At 31.6% G+C, this 24,196-nt stretch overlaps 1 protein-coding gene across 1 annotated transcript in view; it reads left to right on the top strand.

Annotated features, from left to right (window-relative positions):
* LOC115876270 (DNA N6-methyl adenine demethylase-like) overlaps nt 1-22,224 on the top strand; it is a 79,340-nt gene extending 57,116 nt beyond the window's left edge. Inside the window, exons 4-11 of the mRNA XM_030891980.1 lie at nt 5,161-5,337; nt 11,353-11,422; nt 11,486-11,666; nt 11,929-12,127; nt 12,260-12,475; nt 12,659-13,864; nt 15,969-16,705; nt 18,675-22,224. Of these exons, the coding sequence (XP_030747840.1) occupies nt 5,161-5,337; nt 11,353-11,422; nt 11,486-11,666; nt 11,929-12,127; nt 12,260-12,475; nt 12,659-13,864; nt 15,969-16,705; nt 18,675-19,734 (3,846 nt within the window). The 3' untranslated portion in view covers nt 19,735-22,224. The remainder of the gene's footprint in view (nt 1-5,160; nt 5,338-11,352; nt 11,423-11,485; nt 11,667-11,928; nt 12,128-12,259; nt 12,476-12,658; nt 13,865-15,968; nt 16,706-18,674) is intronic.
* Nucleotides 22,225-24,196: the final 1,972 nt, after the last annotated feature.

The following is a 24,196-nucleotide window of genomic DNA, read 5'->3' as shown; positions in this document are numbered from 1 at the left end:
TATTTTTATCATTTTTGTTTTTTATTTTTTTCTTATTAATTCGACAGAGAGAGAAAATCACTTCAAATTTTATTTTTTTTAATTATTATCTTATTAGATGCTCATTTTTTGGATTTTCTTTTGCTAGTTTACTGTTTTTTTTATCTATTAAGTATTTTGGTTGGGTTGGTTTAGTTATTTGGCGGGTTGGTTAGCGTGGTTATTTGGAGGGTGTTAATTCATTGGTTAGAGTTAGTATTATTTTAAGATTAATTCTATGATACGTGATGAAAGGCATGTCACAAGGGTATTATGAATAACCGTATGATCGAGAAAAAATGGTGTCAAAGATAGCTGGGAAATGACAACAAAAAATAAACTATCCGGAAAAGATGTACTTAGACGATAAAATTATTTCTGTTTCAAACTTTCACTAAAATATCAACATTTTGTTTTCCTCCGTATAATTGACAGATGGAAAGTTTCATTTTTAATTTGGAAAGAGATACCAAAAATTCAAATAATTTAGCTACAAGTTGCTTAAAAAATCATCAAAATCGGCTCACTAGAACAAAATATATTAGACTTTGAAATACAGCAAAATTTTAAGGTGCCCGTTATGTACCATGAGTTATGTATGAATCACCCTGTAGTCTGCATAATATCTCTGGATCTGGAGGCCATTTCCTTTTTCTGCTAGAATTTAATTATCTCACAGCGGTTGATAATTCGGTAGGAGAAAAATTCAATCCAATTTCGATCCAGCTTCATTTTCTCTACCTTTTTTTTCTCAATTTCAGTCTGATCAAATTCTGGAAAATATTTTAATTAATTTTATTTTACTCTCATTCCCAACTAAATTTGAATTTTGGTCTGAAAAAAAAACAGCTGTCCAAATTTTGTTTTTTTATGTTTTTGGAATACACTTTTTTACTATTTACTTTGCAATTTGTACAAATATTACTTTACCTGAAATTTTTAAATATTATTAATTAAAATAGCATTCTGTGAAATGATTTTGATTTTTGAGTTCTCAATTTTTTGATTAGTTTAACATTTTTCTTTTTTACAGATGTCAGTAACAGTATGGGTTTTATTAGACTTTTTTGAATTTTCTTTTCTGTTTTGTTTTTTATTAATTTTATTTTGTATTACTTTTTTGTTATATTTTTTTTATTTCAACATTTTACATTCTCTAGTCGTATCATTTTGAAAAAGTGTAATAATTTGGAGACTTCACCTTCTATAGAGTCCTTTGTCAATGGTTTATTGCTTAGCTCAGGCTATATTATTCCTTCATTTTATACCTTTAATTTTTTTAACAATTCTAATAACTAATAACATTATCGATTCCTATTTTGGCCAGTACTGGAAATACCCCGATATACAGTGTGTTTCTCAAACGTAAGTCTCTATAATCTTTTTATTTTGTGATGTGGTAGTATATGACATAAATTAGGATTGGTTGACATATTCAACTGTTTTCGGTCACTTCCTGTTTCACCGGAAATGACTACAACTTTTGATTTTTAAATGACACCCCCGTTATTTTTTTTACTTCATTTGATAGAAAATGAAATTCTGAATAGAATGACATATAATATGCCAACTTCTGACATTTTCAATTAAAAAAAAATATAATTTTAAATTTTAATATAGGGTTTAAAGTAGTTAGTGTAACGACAACATGACCCGAAGTACCAAGTGTGTGGTACCAAATTATTCGTAAAAACCTTAGCAAACTGTCGTTCTATTTGAAAAAAATGAGTTATAATTAAAAATACGATTTGGGCATCTTTTAACCGGCCAGAACAAGACAAGAAAAACGTTAGACGATCAAATCTATTTTTCCAAGAAATTTCCATTTTTTGATTGAAAATTAGTGTTTTTACCGTTAATACAACTTTAACCGTACGGTACCGTTTAAAAATCAAAAGTTGTAGTCATTTCCGGTGAAAGAGGAAGTGACCGAAAACAATCGAATACTTGAGTCAATCCTGATTTATGTCATATACTAACGTACCAAATCTCGTTTATTTATCTGAAAAAATAACAAAGTTATAGAGGTGAGATTCTTTTGAGACACACCTTGTATAATCTATTGTAGGAAAAAAACTCTGAATCAGGGAAGAACAAATCGTCCACTTCAGTAAGACGTGTTTCTGAGGTCGAATTATACAACCCCTAAAAATATTTGCACTTACTTAAGACTCACCCTGTATATAGAGAAAAAAAAACTACTAATAACTTTCCTATTAAACAATTAAATTAAACAATAACATAAATTACATTTTAAATACGCATGTTTTAACGACGCCTATTCCTGCTACAAAACACAAACCTCTAAAATTAATTAACATTCATCCATTATTGGTGCTGCAACCAGAGATACACACCGCGCGCGGTTTGTAGTTATGCAACTCAAAACGAACAACGCACACTTCCTCGACCTGTCATAAGCACCAACAAGCAGCATTTCCTTTATTTTTGTTTTTTCTACGTGTTTACGTCACGCTCGGTATCGACAGCAGCAGGAGTACAGAGCCACGAAAACGTTCGAGCTTTCACGAACCGCACGGCGCTCCGTTTGTAGCTAGGACGTACGTTGCGCTCGTCTGACGATTTGCTGCAACGCGGCAGAAAAAATCGAGCTTTCAGTGGGAGCGTCTGAGATTGACTCGGAGCGTTCCCACACTGGGGGTCAAGATAAAATAATTTTAGACTGAATAGACTGAAAAAGATATATATGTATCCTGTGTGTCTGACTCGTATACGCGCTACCACGTACATATTATTAAAAGAATAATTGTATTAAAAATTATTAAAAATCCGTCACTGCCATTTTTACAAGACTGATTTAACTTTAGATAAAGTAATTTCGTTTTTATGCTTAGTAAGAGTATATTTTTAATACAAAAATATCTTGTTTGGCGTTATTTGAATGTGAATTAATTAATTATTCGAGTGAATTTGTATATAGATATACATAAATAGGACGGGCTTGCGCATATAGTCTTTTTTCAGGTACTGTTATGACATAATGTAAGATACTTTCCATTTTTAATTAATATTATAAATAATTAACTTAAATAAAAAAAAATTCTAGAAAAAATTAATAATATTTTGGTGTTGGTTGTTTTCTATTTATTATTTTTGTTTTCCTGCATGGTTGTTGGTATTAAATATACCTGGTAATATTAAGCTCATACATATATTTTAACTAAAAAGTATTGATTAATAAAAATATGTCTGGTTATAGATATTAATATTTTATATGTCGTTTTTTAAATTTTTTCTTATTATTAATGATGTTATTTTATTTTTATTTGTGTTAAGATTGTTAACATTTCTATATCCTTCGTTATCTAATCTTTTATTATACGTTCTTATTAATTAGTTTTTTTAAATGTTACTGTTACCATTAAAATTCCATAAATACACATACTATACAGGATGTGTTAAAAATAAAGAAAATAATAGTGAAATACAAAAAAAATTCTAAAAGAATAAAAATTAAAAAATATATTACTAGAAAAAGATAATAATATTTTGGTGTTGGTTGTATTGTATTTATTATTTTTATTTTCCTGCATGGTGGATGGTGTTAAATATACCTAATAATATCAAGCTCATACATATATTTTAACTAAAAAGTTTTGATTAATAAAAATATGTCTGGTTATAGATATTAATATTTTATATGTCGTTTTTTAATTTTTTCTTATTAATAATGATGTTATTTTATTTTTATTTGTGTTAAGATTTCTATATCTTTCTTTATCTAATCTTTTATTATACTCTATTTATTTAAATGTTGTTTTGTTACCATTAACATTTACAGGATGTGTTAAAAATTAAAAAATAATAATTAAATACAAAAAAAAAATCTAAAAGAATAAAAAAAAGAAAAAAGAATTAATTAATTTTTAATTTTTATGTAAATAATTAACTTAAACTAAAAAAAATTACTAGAAAAAAATAATAATATTTTGGTGTTAAACATACCTAAGAATATCAAGCTCATATATATATTTTAACTAAAAGTATTGATTAGTAAAAATATGGATGGCTATAGATATGTTATATGTAATTTTTTGAATTTTTTATTGATGTTATTTAACCGTGATATTATTTTATTTTTATTTGTGTTAAGATTGTTGTTATTTTTATATCTTTCTTTATCTAATCTTTTACTATACTCTATTTATTTAACTAAATTTACAGTTCTTTGAAATGTTATTATTACCATTAAAATTCCATAAATACACTTACTATACAGAGTGAGTCAAAATTAAAAAAAAAATATCAGACAAAAATGTTTCTACAAGATTAAAAAAAAATATACTTGCATGTTTGTATTAATAATAATATTACCAATTTTATATTTTAATTATTAGTTTTGTTTTATAAATAATAATATATCTGGATTTATTAATATTTTATATGTTATTTGTGAATATTTTATTTTAGAATAACTAAGCATTATTAAAAAAATATATTTTATTTCTATTTGGATACGAATGTTAATATTTACTATTATCACTGTTTATCTAATCTTTTATTATACTATATTTAACAGTACAAGTCAATAAACATTGCATACATTCAAATAGTATACGGGGTATGTTAAAAAAAAATGCCTTCTCATCAAACTGTTGCAATAATAGCACAGTAAACATAAACAAGTGAATTTCAATCAATTCAGTTTTATGATGCCTTTTATTTATACCGAGTGTTTTTTAAACTATCGCAAGTGATAAAATAAATAAAAATTAAAAATAATTAATCATATCTACTCTATATCAAAAATGGTTTTAAAAATGAAGACACAAAAAATCTCAGGTAAAAAAAATTAAAAATGTCTGTAATTTGATTCAATTCAAACAATACACAGTAGCCTATACAGGTAAAATGCTAACAAAGAACTCCCAAATTTGGGATCTTTTGTAAATAATGGTATTCCGTTTGTAAAATCTCAAAGGTACGGCTGGATGTAACCAATACAAATATTTTATTCTACCTGGGGAATATAGGAGATACCTTAAACGGAAATATATATTTTTAATTCATATCTTGTTAAAATTAAACCGGTGCTAGTCGTTCTTGAGTTATAAATAGAGTAACTAACTTAGATATATGTAAAAAAATTCTCTAAAATAGTTTTTTCTGTTTTTTTTTCAGAGTTATAGAGGAAGGAAACCAAACGGTCCTATAACGCCTCTTGGAGTGCCCGTTGCAGGTATTCCTCCATCTCACGACTCCAACGGGAGTTCCGTAGCAACTCCTCAACAGCCCAACTCTCGACCCAGCCCTCAACCGGCTGTAGCACAACCCTTGACAGTGCAACAACAACCAATGGTGAGTAAAAACAATCACTTATTCATCTTTAAAAAAAAAAAATCTTGAATTGTTAATATAACTTTGACATGAAATGGGGTGAAATAAATAAATACAATAATTTTGTCAAAATTTCGGAGAAACGGTAAGGACTCGAAGAAAAAAGTTCAAATAAATTTTGTAAAGCGTCAAATTTTTCATAAAAATGATCTCTATACTTTTTTTGCTCAATTCAAAATTTACCGTGATAGGGTGGCTAGAATCTAGGGTATCGTTTTTATTGAAATATTTTTTTCAAAGTCTTTACCGTTTTCTCTGAAATTTAAAAAAAAACTCTTTATTTTTACAAACGGGTTTCGAGATTTTTTACTGTTTTTTAATTTTATTTTTATTTTAATAGTAAAATTCAAAATTAATTAATGATGATTTTTTTTCTAATTATTAGAAGTCTAAGACAAGAAAAAATAATATGATCATGATTCTTAAACGAAAAGCCGATGTTTAGTGGAGGAAATAAAATTAAAATCTTCATTTTTTTAACCTTTGTGAAGTATGTCACTGACTAAAAATTGTCAGAAAATGTCTTTTATACTTCTTTACACTCAGGAATTTTTTAGAATTTTTTGAAGTGGTGGAACAATATGAAAAAAATTAAAAATTATTTTTTTTTCTAAAATCTTCTGTTTTAACTAACTTTTATTTTTGTTTGGTTTAAAAAAGTGCGTTAGATAATATTTTTTCATTAAAAATACAAGCTTGCCGGAAATAAACATAAAGATTATTATAAAAAAACGAGTTCGAGAAGATTTAAAAAAAAAGAAATCTAGAGATTGACCTCGCCAAAATTATTATCGATTGTCATTCCTCGGCCGTCTTTGACGCCGTTTTTTTTTCGGTCATACGGTACTATTGTACAAACCGTAATCTCTAATAGCCCTGAAAAAATAAATTATATTCCAATGAGAAGAAAAACTATCTGTTATGGCCTATTTTTTATCTTTCTTATTTTTGACATTAAAGTAAATAATAAAATTTAATGAAGTAAATAATAAATTTTAAGTTAAATTTCACGTTTTTCAAGGAAAAACGTTTTATATCTGACCTTCGTTTTAAAAATATCTCCGTATAGTTCTTCATAATGATTGAATAATAAATTAAGAAGAATAATAAGACTTTAGTAGACATATTAATTTATCAGCATAAATAGTATCTGTTAAATTGTTGGACAAGTTTTGAAACATACGACATTATACGGTGTGATCGAAAAAAGGCGTCCAGTTGGCTTGGAAATGACGATCGATGACATTCCATTCCCCATATAATCTATACTAATATATAAAATCCTTATACTGATTAATCACGATCCTGCTCAAACCACTCAACGTAAGAAGCTCAATTTTGGCATACAGGATGATTCTAGGGTGTAGAGGTTCGATAAGAAGGGATTTTTCGAAATTCCAGTTCCAAGAGGGTGAAACCACCCCTCAAATATTACAATATTTTTTATTTAAAAACGGCCAAGTTTCCGAAAAACGCTTAAACACGTATATTTTATTTTGTTTTTTACATATTTTAAGATTTTTTAAAAATGTATACAGGGTGTTTCAAAAATCTGGTCATTGATTAATCACGATCCTGCTTAAAGCGCTTGACGTAAAAAGCTGATTTTTGGAAAACAGATTGACTTTAGGGTGTAGAGGTTCGATAAGAAGGGATTTTTCGAAACTTGAATTCTAAGGGGGTGAAACTATCCCTCAAATATTAAAATATTTTTTATTTAAAAACCGGTGAGTTTTTCGGAAAAACTCTTAAATATATTTTATTTTGTAGTTTTACATATTTTAAGATTTTTTATAAATTTTTACAGGGTGTTTCATGAAATATGACCATTGATTAATCACGATTCTGCTTAAACTGCTTGACGTTTAAAGCTGATTTTTGGTAAACGGATTGAGTGTGGGGTGTAGAGGTTCGATAAGGAGGGGTTTCTCGAATCTCAAATTCCAAGAGGGTGAAAACTCCCCTCAAATATTACAATATTTGTTATTTAAGAAACGGTTAGTCTTTCGGGAAAACGCTTGGACAAGCATAATTTATTTGTTTTTTTTACATATTTTAAGATTTTTTAAAAATGTATACAGGGTGTTTCGAAAAATCTGGTCATTGATTAATCACGATCCTGCTTAAAGCGCTTGACGTAAAAAGCTGATTTTTGGAAAACAGATTGACTTTAGGGTGTAGAGGTTCGATAAGAAGGGATTTTTCGAAACTCGAATTCTAAAGGGTGAAACTATCCCTCAAATATTAAAATATTTTTATTTAAAACCGGTGAGTTTTTCGGAAAACTCTTAAACACGTATATTTTATTGTGTTGTTTTACATATTGTACGATTTTTTATAAATTTTTACAGGATGTTTCATGAAATATGACCATTGATTAATCACGATTCTGCTTAAACTGCTTGACGTTTAAAGCTGATTTTTGGTAAACGGATTGAGTGTGGGGTGTAGAGGTTCGATAAGGAGGGTTTCTCGAATCTCAAATTCCAAGAGGGTGAAAACTCCCTCAAATATTACAATATTTGTTATTTAAGAAACGGTTAGTCTTTCGGGAAAACGCTTGGACAAGCATAATTTATTTGTTTTTTTACATATTTTGAAATTTTTAAGAAAATCATACAGGGTGTTCGAAAAAGTTGGGTAATTTCTTAACCACGATTCTGCTTAAACTGCTTGACGTAAAAAGCTTATTTTTGGCAAACGGATTTTTTCGAAATCAAATTCCAACGAGATGAAACTACCCCTCACATATTACCAAGTTATATAATAATATCGCCATATTGTTTTTTCTCATGCTGACATAAATGTGAGAAAATTTTATCCAGTTTATATGTTAATGGAAATTCTTGCTTTGCTTTACCATCACCATTACAAATGATTAATTCGACGCGAACGAAGTCGCTGGTACAGAGCCATGGCTGACGCCCCGTTTATTTTTCTATCATATTATATTTTCCTATATCATTCTAACCTTTAATTTTAATTAAACTAAATTTTGTTTTGCATGAAGCAATCATAAGACAATTCTACTCCCTAATATTTACACCTTTTTCCGCTGTATCTCTCCCCAAGTCCAACACATCTCCCATCGAAAATTCGCGTGGGGTAGAACCAACCCTTATTCACGCTCCTTTGAAAAATGCACCACCCGAAAACATTAACCTTGAAAATAAAAAGTCCGTGTTATTATCAGCTGAGCCTCACGACGACTTCCAGGGGGAGATTCTCCATTTGATAGCTTCGGTGGAGGAGTGTGAGGGGTTGAAGATGAAGAAGGAAGGGTCCGTCGGTCGTGTAAACAAGGCGGCGCGTTGGGGCAGGTCAGGGAGGGCCGGTTTTCCCCCTTTGGGGTCTCCGGCCGTCGCTCAACTTTAACCCTGTCCAAAAATAAACTCTGGGGGATGGTTTTTGTCCTTTTCGGGGTGACGGACCGACGATTAGGAGGATGATTAGGGATGGAATTGACCAGGTCTCGGTTAATTAAGTGTTTTCTGTGTTTGTCCGTATAGGCTACACAGCAAGCGTTTAGTGGTAGTATATTTCGACTTCAGAAACACGTCTATGGTTTTTTCCGCCAAAAAAAATTGAAAAATTGTTTTTCTTTCTGGTCAAATTTAAACTGTTATATTTTTGTTACTTTTAACCAGGGTTGGTATGATTTAAATCAAGTGACTCTTTTAATTTTAATCATGTGATTTAAATAAAAAAAATAATTTTATTGAAACTTTATTATAAATAAAAAAATAACTGTAAAAGTTATAAAAACGTATCCTAGAAAACTATAAAAGATATTTCTATAAAAGATATAACAGATAATAAATCGAAAAGTAATTGTAAATGTTATAAAACTATACAGGGTTGTTCACCACATACGACACGAAGTATTGTAGCTAAACGACTAGATTTTTACAAATTGTAAGTTTTGGATTCGTTGAAGGACTATTAGAGCTACAATTTAAAAATATTTTTACAAAATACAGAGTGTCCCGAATAAATAAAAAATATCAAAGTTGTATTTTTTTAAATGGAACACCCTATATATTATTACATTTTTAGTTTCTACGCATAAAATAAAGGTAAATTTGATTAAGGTTTATTACACTTAAACCTTACCGTTTTTGAAATATTTTCAATTGTGTGAAATTGCAGTATAAATTTTAAGGCTTCATTTCTCCGAGGGTATCAAAGTTTTTATTACTAAATATTTACTGAAGTGTATTTATTGATCAGTTATTGTGTTGCAATAATAAAAACTTTACTACCTTATACAGAGTGTCTAAAAATTTATTTTAAATAATTACTAGCTTTACACGGCAATAACTTGTTTAATTTAAATGGAACGTCGTGTATAATTTTGGAAAATCAGATGCATAATTTAATTGTCTATCAGACTGTATTATACCACTTTTTACCTATACCTTCAAGTTTTCATAGAAAATGCATTTTCTTATAATTTAGACCTCATTTATCAATATACCTATGGAATATTTACATTTTAGATTGTTTTTAAAGCAACAAATGTACAAACTGTACAGGCTAGTAATATTATCGTTTTTAACAAAACGATAATATTACTAGCCCATTTGTATGCAAAAAGAAAACTATTTAAATCTTTATAAAAGAGTATACCATTAATTAAATATAACACCATTATTTCCGCCCATATACTAATTAATTACATACTTAATTGTGTTCGTTAATAAATTATTATAAATGTGGATTTGAGTCAGAAATCAATATAATAATAAGTTATCAAATTAAAGTCTCTGTTGTTATAAATAAGCATTTATTAAAAAATGAAATATCATTTTTAAGGTGTTACTTTTTATCACACTGTCTAATGCCCATACAAAATTCAGTTTTTTAGTATTTGGAGCAATTATTATTAATCAACGCAAACAGTCATGTAGTTTGAATACTGGAATCATATTAATTTATCCTCTTTAACAAATATTTAAACAGTTTTTTTTTATTTTTTAATGAAATAAACGAATTATATCGACAACATTAGTATCTGTACTCTAGTTCTAAATTACAAGAAAATTTATTTTCTACGGAAACTTAAAGAGATAGGTAAAAATGGTATAATATAATTTGATAGACAATTAAATTGTGCATCTGATTCGCGTAAAATATACAGGGTGTTCCATTTAAATTAAACAAGTTATTGCCGTTTGAAGCTAATAATTATTTAAAATAAATTTTTAGACACTCTGTATAAGGTAGTATTATTTTTATTATTGCAACACAATAACTGATCAGTAAGTAAACTTCAGTAAATATTTAGTATTAAAAACTTTGATACCCTTGGAGAAATGAAGCCTTAAAATTTTTACTGCAATTTCACAAAATTGAAAATATTTCAAAAACGGTAAGGTTTAAGTATAATAAACCTTAATCAAATTTATCTTTATTTTAATCGTAGAAACTAAAAATGTAATAATATACAGGGTGTTCCATTTAAAAAAATACAACTTTGATATTTTTTACTTATTTGGGACACTCTGTATCTTGTAAAATTATTTTTAAATTGTACCTCTAATAGTCCTTCATCGAACCCAAAACTTACAATTTGTAAAAATCTCATCGTTTAGCTACAATACTCCGTGTCGTATGTGGTGACCAACCCTGTATAATTATATAATCTTTTATTCGTAAACTCAGCTTTTTATAAACTTTAGTATTTGGCATATTATACAGGGTTAATCGAGGGATTGTTTTTTTACCTTAACTTTAAAACACCCTGTGCAATAATTTCGTGTGTAAAAATTTTCCTAAAATATAATTCTACGGTCAGAACTATGACTCCTGAGCAGTTTTGTTTTTTGATTAACGTCAATACATGCTTTGGTTATTTTTAATGTTTATCTCCAGACAAACATTTTAAAATTAAGAATGCTTTTTAACGAGTTATGATTATATTTTTTTATTACTATTGTTATAATAATTTTTTATAACATTGTCTGTTTTTTCCAGACCCCAATGCCGTTCTACGCTGACCCCAACCGTTTTCCCACACCTGTATGGCAAGCAGACCCATCGCAAGGTTAGTACCTTCTATTTTCAGTACCATACACCATACCAAAACAATTTTTTCTTTTTCTTTTAGTATCAGGATGGCAAGGACAGTTCATTCAGCAGATCCCTTCAGCTGGACAACCTATTGATACTTACCAACAGTACCCGAACGGAATCTACCAAACCACGTACCAACAGCCTGCTTTCGAAGCGAACACTTTCTACACTGGCGCCGTCCAAGTGTTGACACCTGCCAACGCCAGACCACCCAGGTTAGTTTGGAATATTTAAATAAAATAAATAAAATATTGGACTGCAGTTATATTTAGAAAATTTGGTCGTACGAGTGTACTTTGATGAAATATGATTGATTTTCAAGCCTTATTCTTTATTATGTTAGTATAATATTCTTTAATTCTAACTTGTAATGCTGTATAGATTCGTTCTTACTTGTGATCAGACTATTTTTAAATTTCCAAACACCACATAATATTCTATAACTCAAATTATGTGATTATTTACTTTGAATTACAGTGTACCGACTCAGCAAGCTCAAATGATATCTAGACCAAACCCCGACTATGCTCACACACCTAGTCCCAGTCCGGCAGCTCAGCAACAAAATCAGCAACAAACTCAGCAACAGGCCAACACTAACAGACAGTACCAGGAATACAATCAGTTTGCTTCGAACAATTCTGGAAACGAAGGATCTCAATCAAGACCCAGCTCTGTAAGTATAGTATATCTTTATAATTTTATTATTCTCCGGTTTCATGCTAACTTTTGCTATTGTTGGTTTTTGCAAGGTCTTTGGCCCATTATTGATAAATTGGTTGAATTACAAATGGTTGTTTTCTTCTAGGTTAACAGTGTGGTGAATCAGAATCCACCAACTCCCAATCAGAATTTCAATCAGGGACAGCAACAGCAGAATCAGCAGCAACAGCAAAACCAACAGCAACAGACGGTGTATACGACTGTCAGTGCAGCTAATTTCAGTCCTAGTTCCAATCAGCAACAGCAACAGACTCAGTACGTTAACGCGAGTTCGGGAAACGGTCAGCCTGGGTATCCACAGGTAAATTATACCTACAATATTTTGATCGCACTGTATATGCTTATAATTTGAAACTAAAAGAATTACGGATATTTTTTCTATATTCTCTTTCTAAATTGCTTCAGAAAACTAGAACACAATCTATAAAATATTAAAAAACATCAAAGTTCAATTCTATATTTTTCTTTAATTTTTTTTATTTAGGTGAACGCCAGCAGTCCGCAGGTGGGTTCACACAACTCTAGTGGCTACCCAGGCACAGAGCAGTACAGCGGACAGCACAATCCCCAACAGCAATGGCAAGAACACCAACAAGCCATGTGGGAACGTCAGCAACACCAGCAAATGCAAGACAACACCAAAATGGAACAAACCTACCAACAATCCGATCAGTACATGCCACAACAGCACCAAACAACCTCAGATAACACTTCTCCCAATAAAATTCAGAGTGACAACTCGCAAAAGACTTTTTCCCAAGCGGATAAGGTGAACCTGAACACACGGATCAAAACGATGATCCTGAACAAGCAACAGAACGACGCCAAGATGGAACAGGACATGAAACCAGTAGAACAGGGAAACTCTACCGGTCATTTTTTATGGTATAGCCACCATCATCGCTTAGATCCGCTAAGTGTTGATGGTGGCCCCCGAAAACACTCTCTTCCCAACTCAGACAAAGCTTACCCGTATGAAAATACTCAGAATCTTGCTCAGAATAACTTTAAATCGGAACAAAACAATTTAAGACTAGGCTACAACGATTTTTCTGGTAAACCAAAAGAGGAAACCCAAAATGGTACTAAAACTGAGTTGAAAATTGAGCAAGGCACTAATAGTGATAAAACTCTTTCAAATGTCAGTATTAACAATGCACAAAACAAGTATCCAGAACCAAATTTATGGAATTACGGGACTAAAAACATATCAAACCATAGAGCAAATTCTACTGAACCTAAGCCAGAAATACCTCCTCAACCTTCTTTCACTAGTTTAGAACAAAACTCTCAGGCAGTACTTTATAACAAAAGCACATACCAACAGCATTCAGAAACCTCATTTGCATCACCAGAACCTACTAGAACTTGGCTGAATGAAAAAAGAAAAGAAAAATCATCTCCTCCTTCGATGAATCTATATTCCCCTGATAGTACCAGGATAAATGAGAAGACTTCTCCTCCCAAAGTTGGTGAGGAGATTCCGAGATGTCAGTGTTTTCCTCCGGATCAGAGTCCCCCAGAACCGGGGACTTATTATACGCATTTAGGCTGTGCTAGTAACCTTAGAACACTAAGACATAACCTGGAATGTCAGACGGGGTTGAGTGGACCAGCTATTAGGATTGAGAAGGTGAGGTACACTGGGAAGGAGGGCAAAACCGCTCAAGGGTGTCCAATTGCCAAATGGGTGAGTCTGTAAAATACGTTTTTTATTGATAAATACAGGGTGATTTATGTTAGGACTTTTATAGAGAACCGAAAATTTTTTTTTATATGATTTTAATCTCGTCTAAATTATTTTCAGCATTACAGTGTTGTCGTTTCATACTAAAAGTAGTAGCATCTTTGTTACTTTAAATGGAACACCCGGTATATTACTACATTTTTCGAAACTGCTTTCATATCTCCTCATTTTTCTATTATACTAACTAGTTCAGTCATTGGGGATCAAAAAAAAGGCCTGCCCAAAATCGGTATTTTGTAAATATCTCGAAAACTATGCGTTTTTTGCAAAAATTTGAAGAGAGCAAAATTAAAGAGAATACAATTTCATCTTCAAATTTCCGAAAGAAAGAAAAACACATAGTTTTCGAGATATTCACAAAATACCGATTTTGGGCGCCATCTTGGCAAGATGGCGGCGCCGGCGGCAAGTCTGGAAATGTGCATTTTATGGATTTTAAGTTAGGGTCCCCAAAACCTATAAACCTGCAAAATGCAACTTTCCAAGCAAAAATCCCCAATGACTGAACTAAACCTATCTCTATAGTTTTCGAGATAAAAAATAAAATATGTTTAAAATTAACAAAACCATGATCTCGATTAAATCAAAAACTCGGCATATTGAAGCTGAAATTTGGTTTATAGGTTAAGGAAAGTCGACATATTCGATTTGTCTAAATCCACTGATTGGATATCAAACAGGGAGGTCAGAAAAAAAAAATATTTATAATATAAATAATATAATTTATAAAATAATAATATAAATTTGCTAATAAAATTGCTTTTAAACGATATATCATGTTCCTATCTCTAAACCTTCTGGTTTCAGTAAAGCCATTTAAAAAAATGTTACAGATAGTTATAGGGGTTAGTTTAATAGAAAAATTATGAGATATGAAAGTAGTTTCCAAAAATGTATTAATATACCGGGTGTTCCATTCAAAATAAGAAAGATAATACAACTTTTCAAATGACGCGGCAACATTGTAACGCCGTAAATATTTTAGATAAATGGACACCAAATTTTCCAAAAAATTCTATCACCGGTTCTTCATAAACGTCTAACGTGCCATCGCCGTGAATCACACTATACAGGGTGGTCCGAACTGTGTTCCGGAAACTTTAACAGCATATTCTGCAAAATAAAAACCCTAAATCGCCACAATACACCAAAACACTTTTGGTGTATTTGTGGCTCACAAACTGAGTTTATAATCATCTGATGATGCTAACATGGTTAGCGAAACGCGCGTCCAGTGTAAAAGTAAAAGTGTTTTGGTGTATTACTTATTGTATACTGTACTACTTGCTGTATTACATTTACTTTTACACTGGACGCGCGTTTCGCTAACCATGTTAGCATCATCAGCAGATGATTATAAACTGAGTTACAGTAAAAGTGTTTTGGTGTATTGTGGCGATTTAGTGTTTTTAATTTGCTGTGTAACACCAAAGGTTCCAACCCTCAACTGTAATATTCTGCGGATAAAAATAAATAAAAAAGTTCGTATAAATGTATGGCCTAAAATGCCCAATTTCGGAGATACAGGCTGTAGAAGTTGTATTGATAATTTCAATTCCAAATATCTCGAGAACCATTACTCGTAGCGATTTTTTTCAAGAGATATTTTTTACGTAAAAAACGTCGTAAATGTCTATTTTTTTACTTAGTAGTATTATACAGGTACGGGCGAAAAGTTATTACTTTTCAAACCATTTAAAAAATATGTAGGCGGCGCCATCTACAAGTAGGAGTCATATTAACATCAAAATCAAATTTCTCATATCAAAAAACTCCCAGACACCAATTTTCATCCAAATATTGACGTTACTTCAAAAATTATTTGGAAAAAATCTAAATAAAAATGAAACTTCTACACCCTGTATCTCCGAAATTATGCATTTTAGGACATCCGTTTTTTCATTAGTTTCCGGAATACAGTTTGGACCACCCTGTATATTAGCGAGAGTTTTTATACAAAACATGTTTATTCTATCATAAATAAATTATATTATACGAGTTAGTTCTTTTTTATACATGCCAGAAAACACAAAATTAAATTTTCTAGGTCCATCGCAGAGTAAGTTTAGAAGAAAAATATCTAGTCATAGTTAAGCACCGAAATGGCCACTCCTGTCAATCAGCTTTCATCGTCATCTGCATGGTAGTGTGGGACGGCATCACTCAAGACCACGCCTCTGACCTCTACTCCCTCCTAACAGACAAACTCAACAAGTTTGGAGTTCCAACCAAACGTCGATGCGCAACGAACGATCCAAGAACCTGCGCATGCCAGGGAATCAACGAAGACACGTGTGGAGCCAGCTTTTCTTTTGGATGCTCTTGGAGCATGTACTATAATGGATGCAAGTTCACCAGATCCAAAGAAGTCAGGAAGTTCAGGCTGAGTGTCAAAGAAGAAGAACGTCTTGTTGAAGATAGACTTCAGAATCTGGTGGATCATATTAATCCACTGTACAAGACCCTGGCACCAAGATCTTTCAGAAATCAGATCGGTTTTGAAGAAGTTGCCTCAGACTGTAGGCTGGGTACTAAACCAGAAAGACCGTTTTCCGGGGTGACAGCTTGCGTGGATTTCTGTGCTCACGCTCACAAAGATATCCATAACATGAACAACGGATGTACTGTGGTGGTGAGTTTGACCAAGCACAGGGGTTTGAGTAAAGCTCAAGAAGAACAGTATCACGTGCTTCCTCTTTACGTGCCTGACGGTACTGACGAGTTTGGTTCCAAGGAGAATCAGGATGCTAAGGTTCAGAGTGGTCAGTTGGAGGTCCTTAAGAAGTAAGTACATTAGCACATTTTATATAATATATGTTCCCGTCATCCCTTCGTGGGACATAGGGCTTCTAAGAGATGTTTCCATCTGATCCTATTCTTAGCTGTCTGTTTGATCTCTCCCCATGTTTTCCCGACCTCTTGGGCTTCAGAGGTTACTGTTCTTCTCCAGGTATTCCTTGGTCTTCCCCTGGCACGTCTTCCCTGTGGAATCCATTCAAGTGCCTGTCTAGCGATATCTCTGTGGGGTCTGCGCAAAATGTGCCCAATCCAGCCCCACTTTCTTTTCTTAATTTCGATATCTATTCGATTTTGTGATGTTCTTCTCCACAGTTCTTCGTTGTTAATTTGATTGGGCCAGAAAATTCTCAATATTCTTTGAAGACACTTGTTAACAAACACCTGTAGGCGATCCATGAGACCACACGTAACCTTCCATGTTTCGCATCCATAAAGCAAAATAGATTTGACATTGCTATTGAAGAGCTGGACTTTAGTTTTTTTGCTATATATAGAGGCGTTCCACACAGGTGTAAGCATGCCAAAAGCTCTTTGTGCCTTCAAAATCCTTTCCTCTATATCTTTCTCTGTGCCCCCATCGCTGTGAACCATACTTCCCAGGTACTGAAATTCATCAACTCTTTCGATGACTCGGTTGGAGAGGTATAGATCTTGGTTGTTGGGAGTATTTGACCTAATTTCTTTGGTTTTCGCCACGTTGATTTGAAGACCGACATTATTAGCTTCCTCTTGGAGTCTAAGAAGTTTTTGAGACATATCCGAATGTGAATGGGAAAAGATGCATAGATCGTCTGCGTAATCCAGGTCTTCTAGCCTGCTTAAGAGTCTCCATTGTATCCCTAGTGGTTCTTTAAATGTTCTATTTAGTGCTACATCCAGAACGATGTTAAAGAGTAGCGGCGAAAGTATACAGCCCTGTTTTACACCTACTGCAATAGAAATTTTCTCCCCTACTTAACCTTTATGTAATACACAGCTTGTAGCATCCTGATAAAACATTTTAATCATGCGGATTATTTTTTCGGGTATTGCTTTTTCTCTCAAAGCTTTCCAGATGGCTATGTGTTTTATAGTATCGAATGCTCTTTGAAAATCCACGAACACCATGTATAATGGCGATCTGAACTCTTGAGATTGCTCTATTATTATTCTGAGAGTATTAATTTGGTCGATACATGATCTTTGAGGCCTAAAGCCTGCTTGTTCTTTTCTCAAAGTCGGTTCAAGGGCATCTGATATTCTTTTTTGGATGACTGTAGCAATTATCTTGTTAATGGTACTAAAGTGCTTATTTCCAGTGCTTTATTGTTCAACGTCTGCCAGTGGGTTTAGGGCAACAAGCAACAAATTCTCTTAGAAGGGCTAAGTCGTCATCTGCTGTAAACCTAAGCCTCTTTATAGGTTCTTTAATATTGGAAGAGGTGGAATCCATATTTTGGGCCATATTTATTTAATTAAAACTAATCCCAGCTACTTAAATATCAAATTACCTAATAAAACTAAAGTAATAATTCAAAACAATTCAAACATAACCTAAAATAAAAGATCTCGCCGGCCGGCCCCGGTCGTCAAATACCCGCACATGCCCATTTAAGCAATTTTTAAACGTTATTTAGAAATTGCGCTTGGTGTAATTGATCCGCAAATTACGTCAGGCGGTAACGTTATTAGCGGGTGTTGCGTTAAAAATTGACTCGCGATATCGTAACCATGATAACGTACGCGTAAATACTGCATGACGCTATTCGGTTTTCCGATATATCTCTAATAACTGTGCCGGTCAGGCGCTGTGCACAATTTTAGAGGCCATAAGTGGGCGTGCTATGTGCTAGTAACTAGTGCCCGATTCCGAAAATTGGAACCACGAAAAACAATAAAGAAAAAACAAAGTTTATAATCTGTATAATCTGTGGCACTACAAACAATGTTTTATCTTTATATTTTGTTTTTCTAGGTACGAATGTGAGGTGAGAACCTTCTCAGAACCGGCTGCCAAATGTCGAAACCGCAAAAGCAAAAAAGAAGAAGGCCAAAGAAAGAAGAAATCTACCAATTCTCAACCATCATCTCCATCGGTCTCTTCAACAACTCTTCAGCAACAATACCCAGCGAAACCTTGCCCGAGTCACTACAGTAACCCACCGGAAATACAGAACGGTCAAGTATCAAGTACTGTGCTTGATTCACCTAACAGGCCTCCTAATACTTGGAGGTATGATAACTTTCCTGGTAATAGCAGTTATGAGAATACTTTAAACGCTAGTAACTTCCATAATCCTCACAACTTACCTCAATTTTCAATTTTTAAGACTTCATACGCGTATAACTATACGGGATTCAATGATCATTACTCCCATAACAGTCCTTACAATGCTTTTGCCCATCATTACAATCCTTACGCTTACAGTAACCATCCCACACCACATTTACTGTCTCATTACGCTTCCCATCAGTTCCCATACAGAAGCAACAACCCTTTTGATGATTTCTATACAAACAACATGATACCTCCTCCTCCACATCCACATCCACATCCTGTAGTCCCTCAAGTTTTTGAACAACCCAAACCATCCAAATCTGTGGATATTAAATTTACAGACAATTCAGAATGTTTCAAAGACCCTGAAATAGGTGGAGTTGCAATCGCATTGTCTCATGGTAGTGTTCTTTTTGAATGTGCCAAACACGAACTCCATGCAACCACAGCTCTTAGGAGGCCTAACAGGCAAAATCCTACTAGAATATCTTTGGTTTTTTACCAGCATAGGAATTTAAATAAGGCTCAGCATGGTTTGGATGAGTATACGATGAAACAGAAAAATAAACTGGATGATTCTTCGTCTCAGTCTGAGTTCGATGGTAGTTTTGAGGGTAATAAGTCTTCTGAGACCTCTGAGGGGGTTATGGTTAGGACTGCTACGGCGCCTACGATTTCTTTGACCACGATGTTTCCTATGTACCCCTGTATGGTTACGGGTCCCTATCAGGAACATTTACCGATGATAAATAAATGACATTGTTATAAGAGTTGTTGATATTAATTATTTCCGACATTGTCAATGGCTGTATAGGTTTCAGAAAGAGAATTATAAACATAGGAAGCGTAGATTTCTTAAAGACCATGTATATGTTTTATTAAAACACAAATATTTTCGATGATTTTGAATTGAGAAATTGACCTCGAGAAAATTATCATGGATTGTCATTCCCCAGCCGTCTCTGACGCCGTTTTTTTTTCGCTTGATTCTTGGGGAATTCATCTGACCATATTGCCATTTTTAAACGATCCCTTCTTATATCATATACAGGGATATAAAGGAAGTAAGGAATTTACAATGTTTTTGAGACACTCTGTGGAGTGAGCAAGTGACAATTAAAAATATTTGGGAACTTCACTTACTTGCGTGTAATCTACATTTTTTTTCTTTGAAATCCTGTATATTTTTTAATAATTAAGATATCATAGTGAATAAAAAAAACAAAATGTTCGGTAAAAGTCAGGCTACAATTTTATGTAAAATATTATTTTAAATCTTATGTTGCTCACTATATAGAGTGTCTCATAAAACATTGAAAATTCCTTACTTCTTGTCCATCTCTGAGAAACTAAAAAAAAATGTTGTTTATAATACCTACGCTTCTTGTTTTTTGTGTTCTTTTTCTGATATTTAGTTATATTAGCTTTTTGTGGTTATATTTTTATCTATCAGACATTTACCTAAAAAGACATACCTAAAGAATTTGAATTGTGGAAAATTAAATAATTTTTCCGAGTTCTTAATGGAAATCTTTTGAGCCTAAATTTAGTAAGAAAATCAATGCAAAATATTTTTTTTAAATGAATAAATAAATTTACAGTTTACCCAGCTGATATTTTGTGTATTTGAATATAAAAAAAGTAAGTTTTCGTGTACTTTGAAAGAGTATATATTATTTTTATCAAAACACTTTATTTTCGACAAAAAATCTACCCCAATACTGTCTCTAATCCTTAAAATCCATCAAAAATAAACTAAATTAGTGCCTCTGTGATCTCAGATTAAAAAAAAATGAATATAAGAAAAATATAAATCACTGAAATAAAGTACAAAGTCATAATATTTAAAGTTATAACGAGTTAATTTCTAATCATCGTCGCTCTTTATATGCCTCTGTATATTTTTAATAATTTTATACCAAAGTTGATTTTATATTACCAGAAAATAGTATTAAATCGTTTTATTTTACGTAATTTTTTTCCGTGTACATATAATAAGTATTTTTAGTTAATTTTACAAGACTACTTTATTTTTGCTATATGGGAGAATTAATAAAAAAAAACGTCGTCATAGTGACCTTTGAAATTTTCGAAAGTTACCATGACGGTGTTTTTTTTTCATAGTTTGCCTTGCCGTCGTAGCGCCATTTATATATTTTTACGAAGCAGTGGCGTACATTAATTTATTCGAATTTTCAATATAAATTATGTTTAGGAGACTAAAGGAAGCTGTAGAATTGTAAAAAACGATAATCGTTCTTCTGATTAATGAAAAAAAGATGAAAATAATGGCCATAATAATGTTGTTTGTAAATTTAAAGCGATAATATACCTTTTAGAGTTTTTAAAGTATATTTTTACTAAAAAAAGAAGATAATATTAATAAGAATAAGAAAAAGAGTATAATATAAAGTTTTTTTCGTCGATTTTGAACGAAAACTATTATATGTATAGGATTAGTAACTCGTTTTTTGGAATAAGGAATAATATATATGTTTATAATTATTATAAAAAAAATGATGCCAAATTTCTAATATTAAGAACATATTATTTGTGTTTGAAAAATAGTATTATGCCAATTTTATATAATTCTCGATACTTACACAGGGTGTTTCAGGTAACTGGTTAATATCAAGTTTTTTAGGACGTAATATTTAAATACAAAATGAAAATTTCTTATATACAAAGTATTTTTATATTTTATTCATTTAGACTACAAAAATTACAAAATATACAGTGTGTTCTACTTAAAATAAACAATTTGGCAGCCCTTCCAAAGCTGAGTAAAATATATTTGAAAGAAAAAAACACCTAGTCATATAACTTGAATTTCAAAAATTCAAATAAATTAAACCCAAAAAACTTTAACAAAGCAGTTTCCTGAAATACCTTGTATATATACTTGACAAAAACAGAATTTTCGAAAAAAACAATAAGAAAATATCTGACAGACTTAATAAATAAAATTATACAGTGACAGAGTCTTCCAACTATTTTACGTATTTTTTAATAAAATCTTACTAATATACAAAGAAATACATTCTGTTTTTGATCAAGTATATTCTTTATTGTTTACTACAAAAATACATTTTGATTTAATAAAAACAACGTCATAGTAAGCGTAGAGTTTTTAAAACGATTTATTGGGACGGTGTATTTATTTAATCTTACCGTATTTATTATACAGGGTGGCCCATCGAAAACGTTCCGCAAGGTATAACGGCCAGGGTATTTTTTTTTCAAAAAATACAAAAACACATGAATTTTCTATTCTCTATATTTCCCCGCCCCGTTTTTGAAAATCGGACGAGCCATGAGAAAATATGAAGGAAAAGTTACACTGGCCGTTATGCGTTGCGGAACGTTTTCGATGGGCCACCCTGTAGTTCGCTTCCAACCTTTGTACACCCGAAGAATCTGTACTATAGTTTTTAGAGCAAAAGCTATTTTAATTTATTTATTTATTTATTTTAGTTTTATCGTGACAAAACCAAAACTACATATTTATAAAACCCCCAATTTTGAAACACACAAAATAAATCGATAAAAAATAAAATATAAACAATCTATTTCACGAATAGAATGTGCAATAAGAATTGAAACAAACTTGTATCAGTATTATATTCAAAGTTTTGTAAATATGTGGTTTTTAAGATTATTATTAAATCGAATTTAGGGATGTAAATATTTATATTTTTTACGCCATTTTTTTTAGCGATTACAAAGTAAAAAAAACCATGGAAAACATGGAAACAAAAGCAATCAAGTTGTGTATATATTTTTTTAAGTGGATACTTGCATTCCATTACGTTATATTTATAACTACCATTTGTAATATTTCTTCATTCATCACCTTTCATTGTTTTTAGTATATAAAAAACTAAATTTATAAGACGAGAAAAAAATAAGCAATATCTACTAATATCTAAAGGGTGTTTTTGTAAAATGTTTCATATCACGCGTGGAAGTATCTACTGAAATTTTTTTATTGATTGATTAATAATTGATTGATTGGTTGATGATACCTATCGTTTGTATTTCCTCTAGTTGTAGAGTTTTTATTTTAGATTTAAGGTACCAAATATGTGTAATTGTCATGTGAATATATTTATAAAATAGGAAAACTTTGTGTTTTTTTTTCTTGTAGACTGTTTCGTGTAGGTGACAAAAAAAATGTTCTAAATTGACTGTTATACAGGGTCGCTGATATGTATGGCGGATATGTATCAAACGGTTAAAAATAAAAGTTAAATACAGGGTGAGTTTTCTACGAAGTTCTCTACGGGTATCTCGGAAACTACTGGAGATAGAGAGTCGGTTAAATGGGGAAAGAATTGCAGCTTTGTGGGGTCATAAACATGCGCCTTTCGGATTTTTCAAAAAGTTCATGGCTTACTAGATATTTCGAAAAAAAAACAAATTTTGGCTATTTTAAAAACTGTCCCCAATTCCAATCTATTTTAGACAAAAAGTTTTCATTAATGAAACGTGAAATAGGTGGAAAGAGAAGAAGGGGTAGACCGAGAACCAGATGGAAAAAGGATGTTAAAGAGGACTTGAGAAGGAAAAGAGTGAATGGGTGGAGAATAAAGACGAAAGACAGAAACAAATGGAGAAAGACAACCAATCAAGCCATGAGCCTTTTAAAGTTCATGGCTTACTAGATATTTCGAAAAAAACAAATTTCGGCTATTTTAAAAATTGTCACTAATTCCATTATAAGCTATTTTAGACAAAAAGTTTTCGGATAAAAGTTGTAGATAATCACATTCTTAATGAGATTGTGTCCTCCGTTTTTTGCTAAAGCCTGTCATTTTTGACATATGACACAACATGTTTTTTTTTAAATGGAAACCATAGTTGCCCATGACTTCATAAAAAGCGCCATTTTTAAGCTTTTCAGCGATATAAGCTCTAATATGTATGTATGTTATTCTTATTTTTCTTGACTATTTCACTTAGTTTGTATGGTATTCTTATTCTGTTATGATTTATCTATACTAATATATAAAATCCTTTAAGTGACTGACATACTGATTATTCACGATCCTGCTCAAACCACTCAACGTAAGAAGCTCAATTTTGGCATACAAGTCGATTCTAGGGTGTAGAGGTTCGATAAGAAGGGATTTTTCGAAATTCCAGTTCCAAGAGGGTGAAACCACCCCTCAAATATTACAATATTTTTTATTTAAAAAACGGCCAAGTTTCCGAAAAAA

The sequence above is a fragment of the Sitophilus oryzae genome, unplaced genomic scaffold, assembly GCF_002938485.1.
Source record: "Sitophilus oryzae breed Bouriz unplaced genomic scaffold, Soryzae_2.0 scaffold_1430_pilon_pilon, whole genome shotgun sequence".
In the NCBI taxonomy this organism is placed as follows: Eukaryota; Metazoa; Arthropoda; class Insecta; order Coleoptera; family Curculionidae; genus Sitophilus; species Sitophilus oryzae.
Note: the sequence above shows the minus strand (reverse complement) of the source record. Positions and strands in the feature narration are given on the sequence as shown.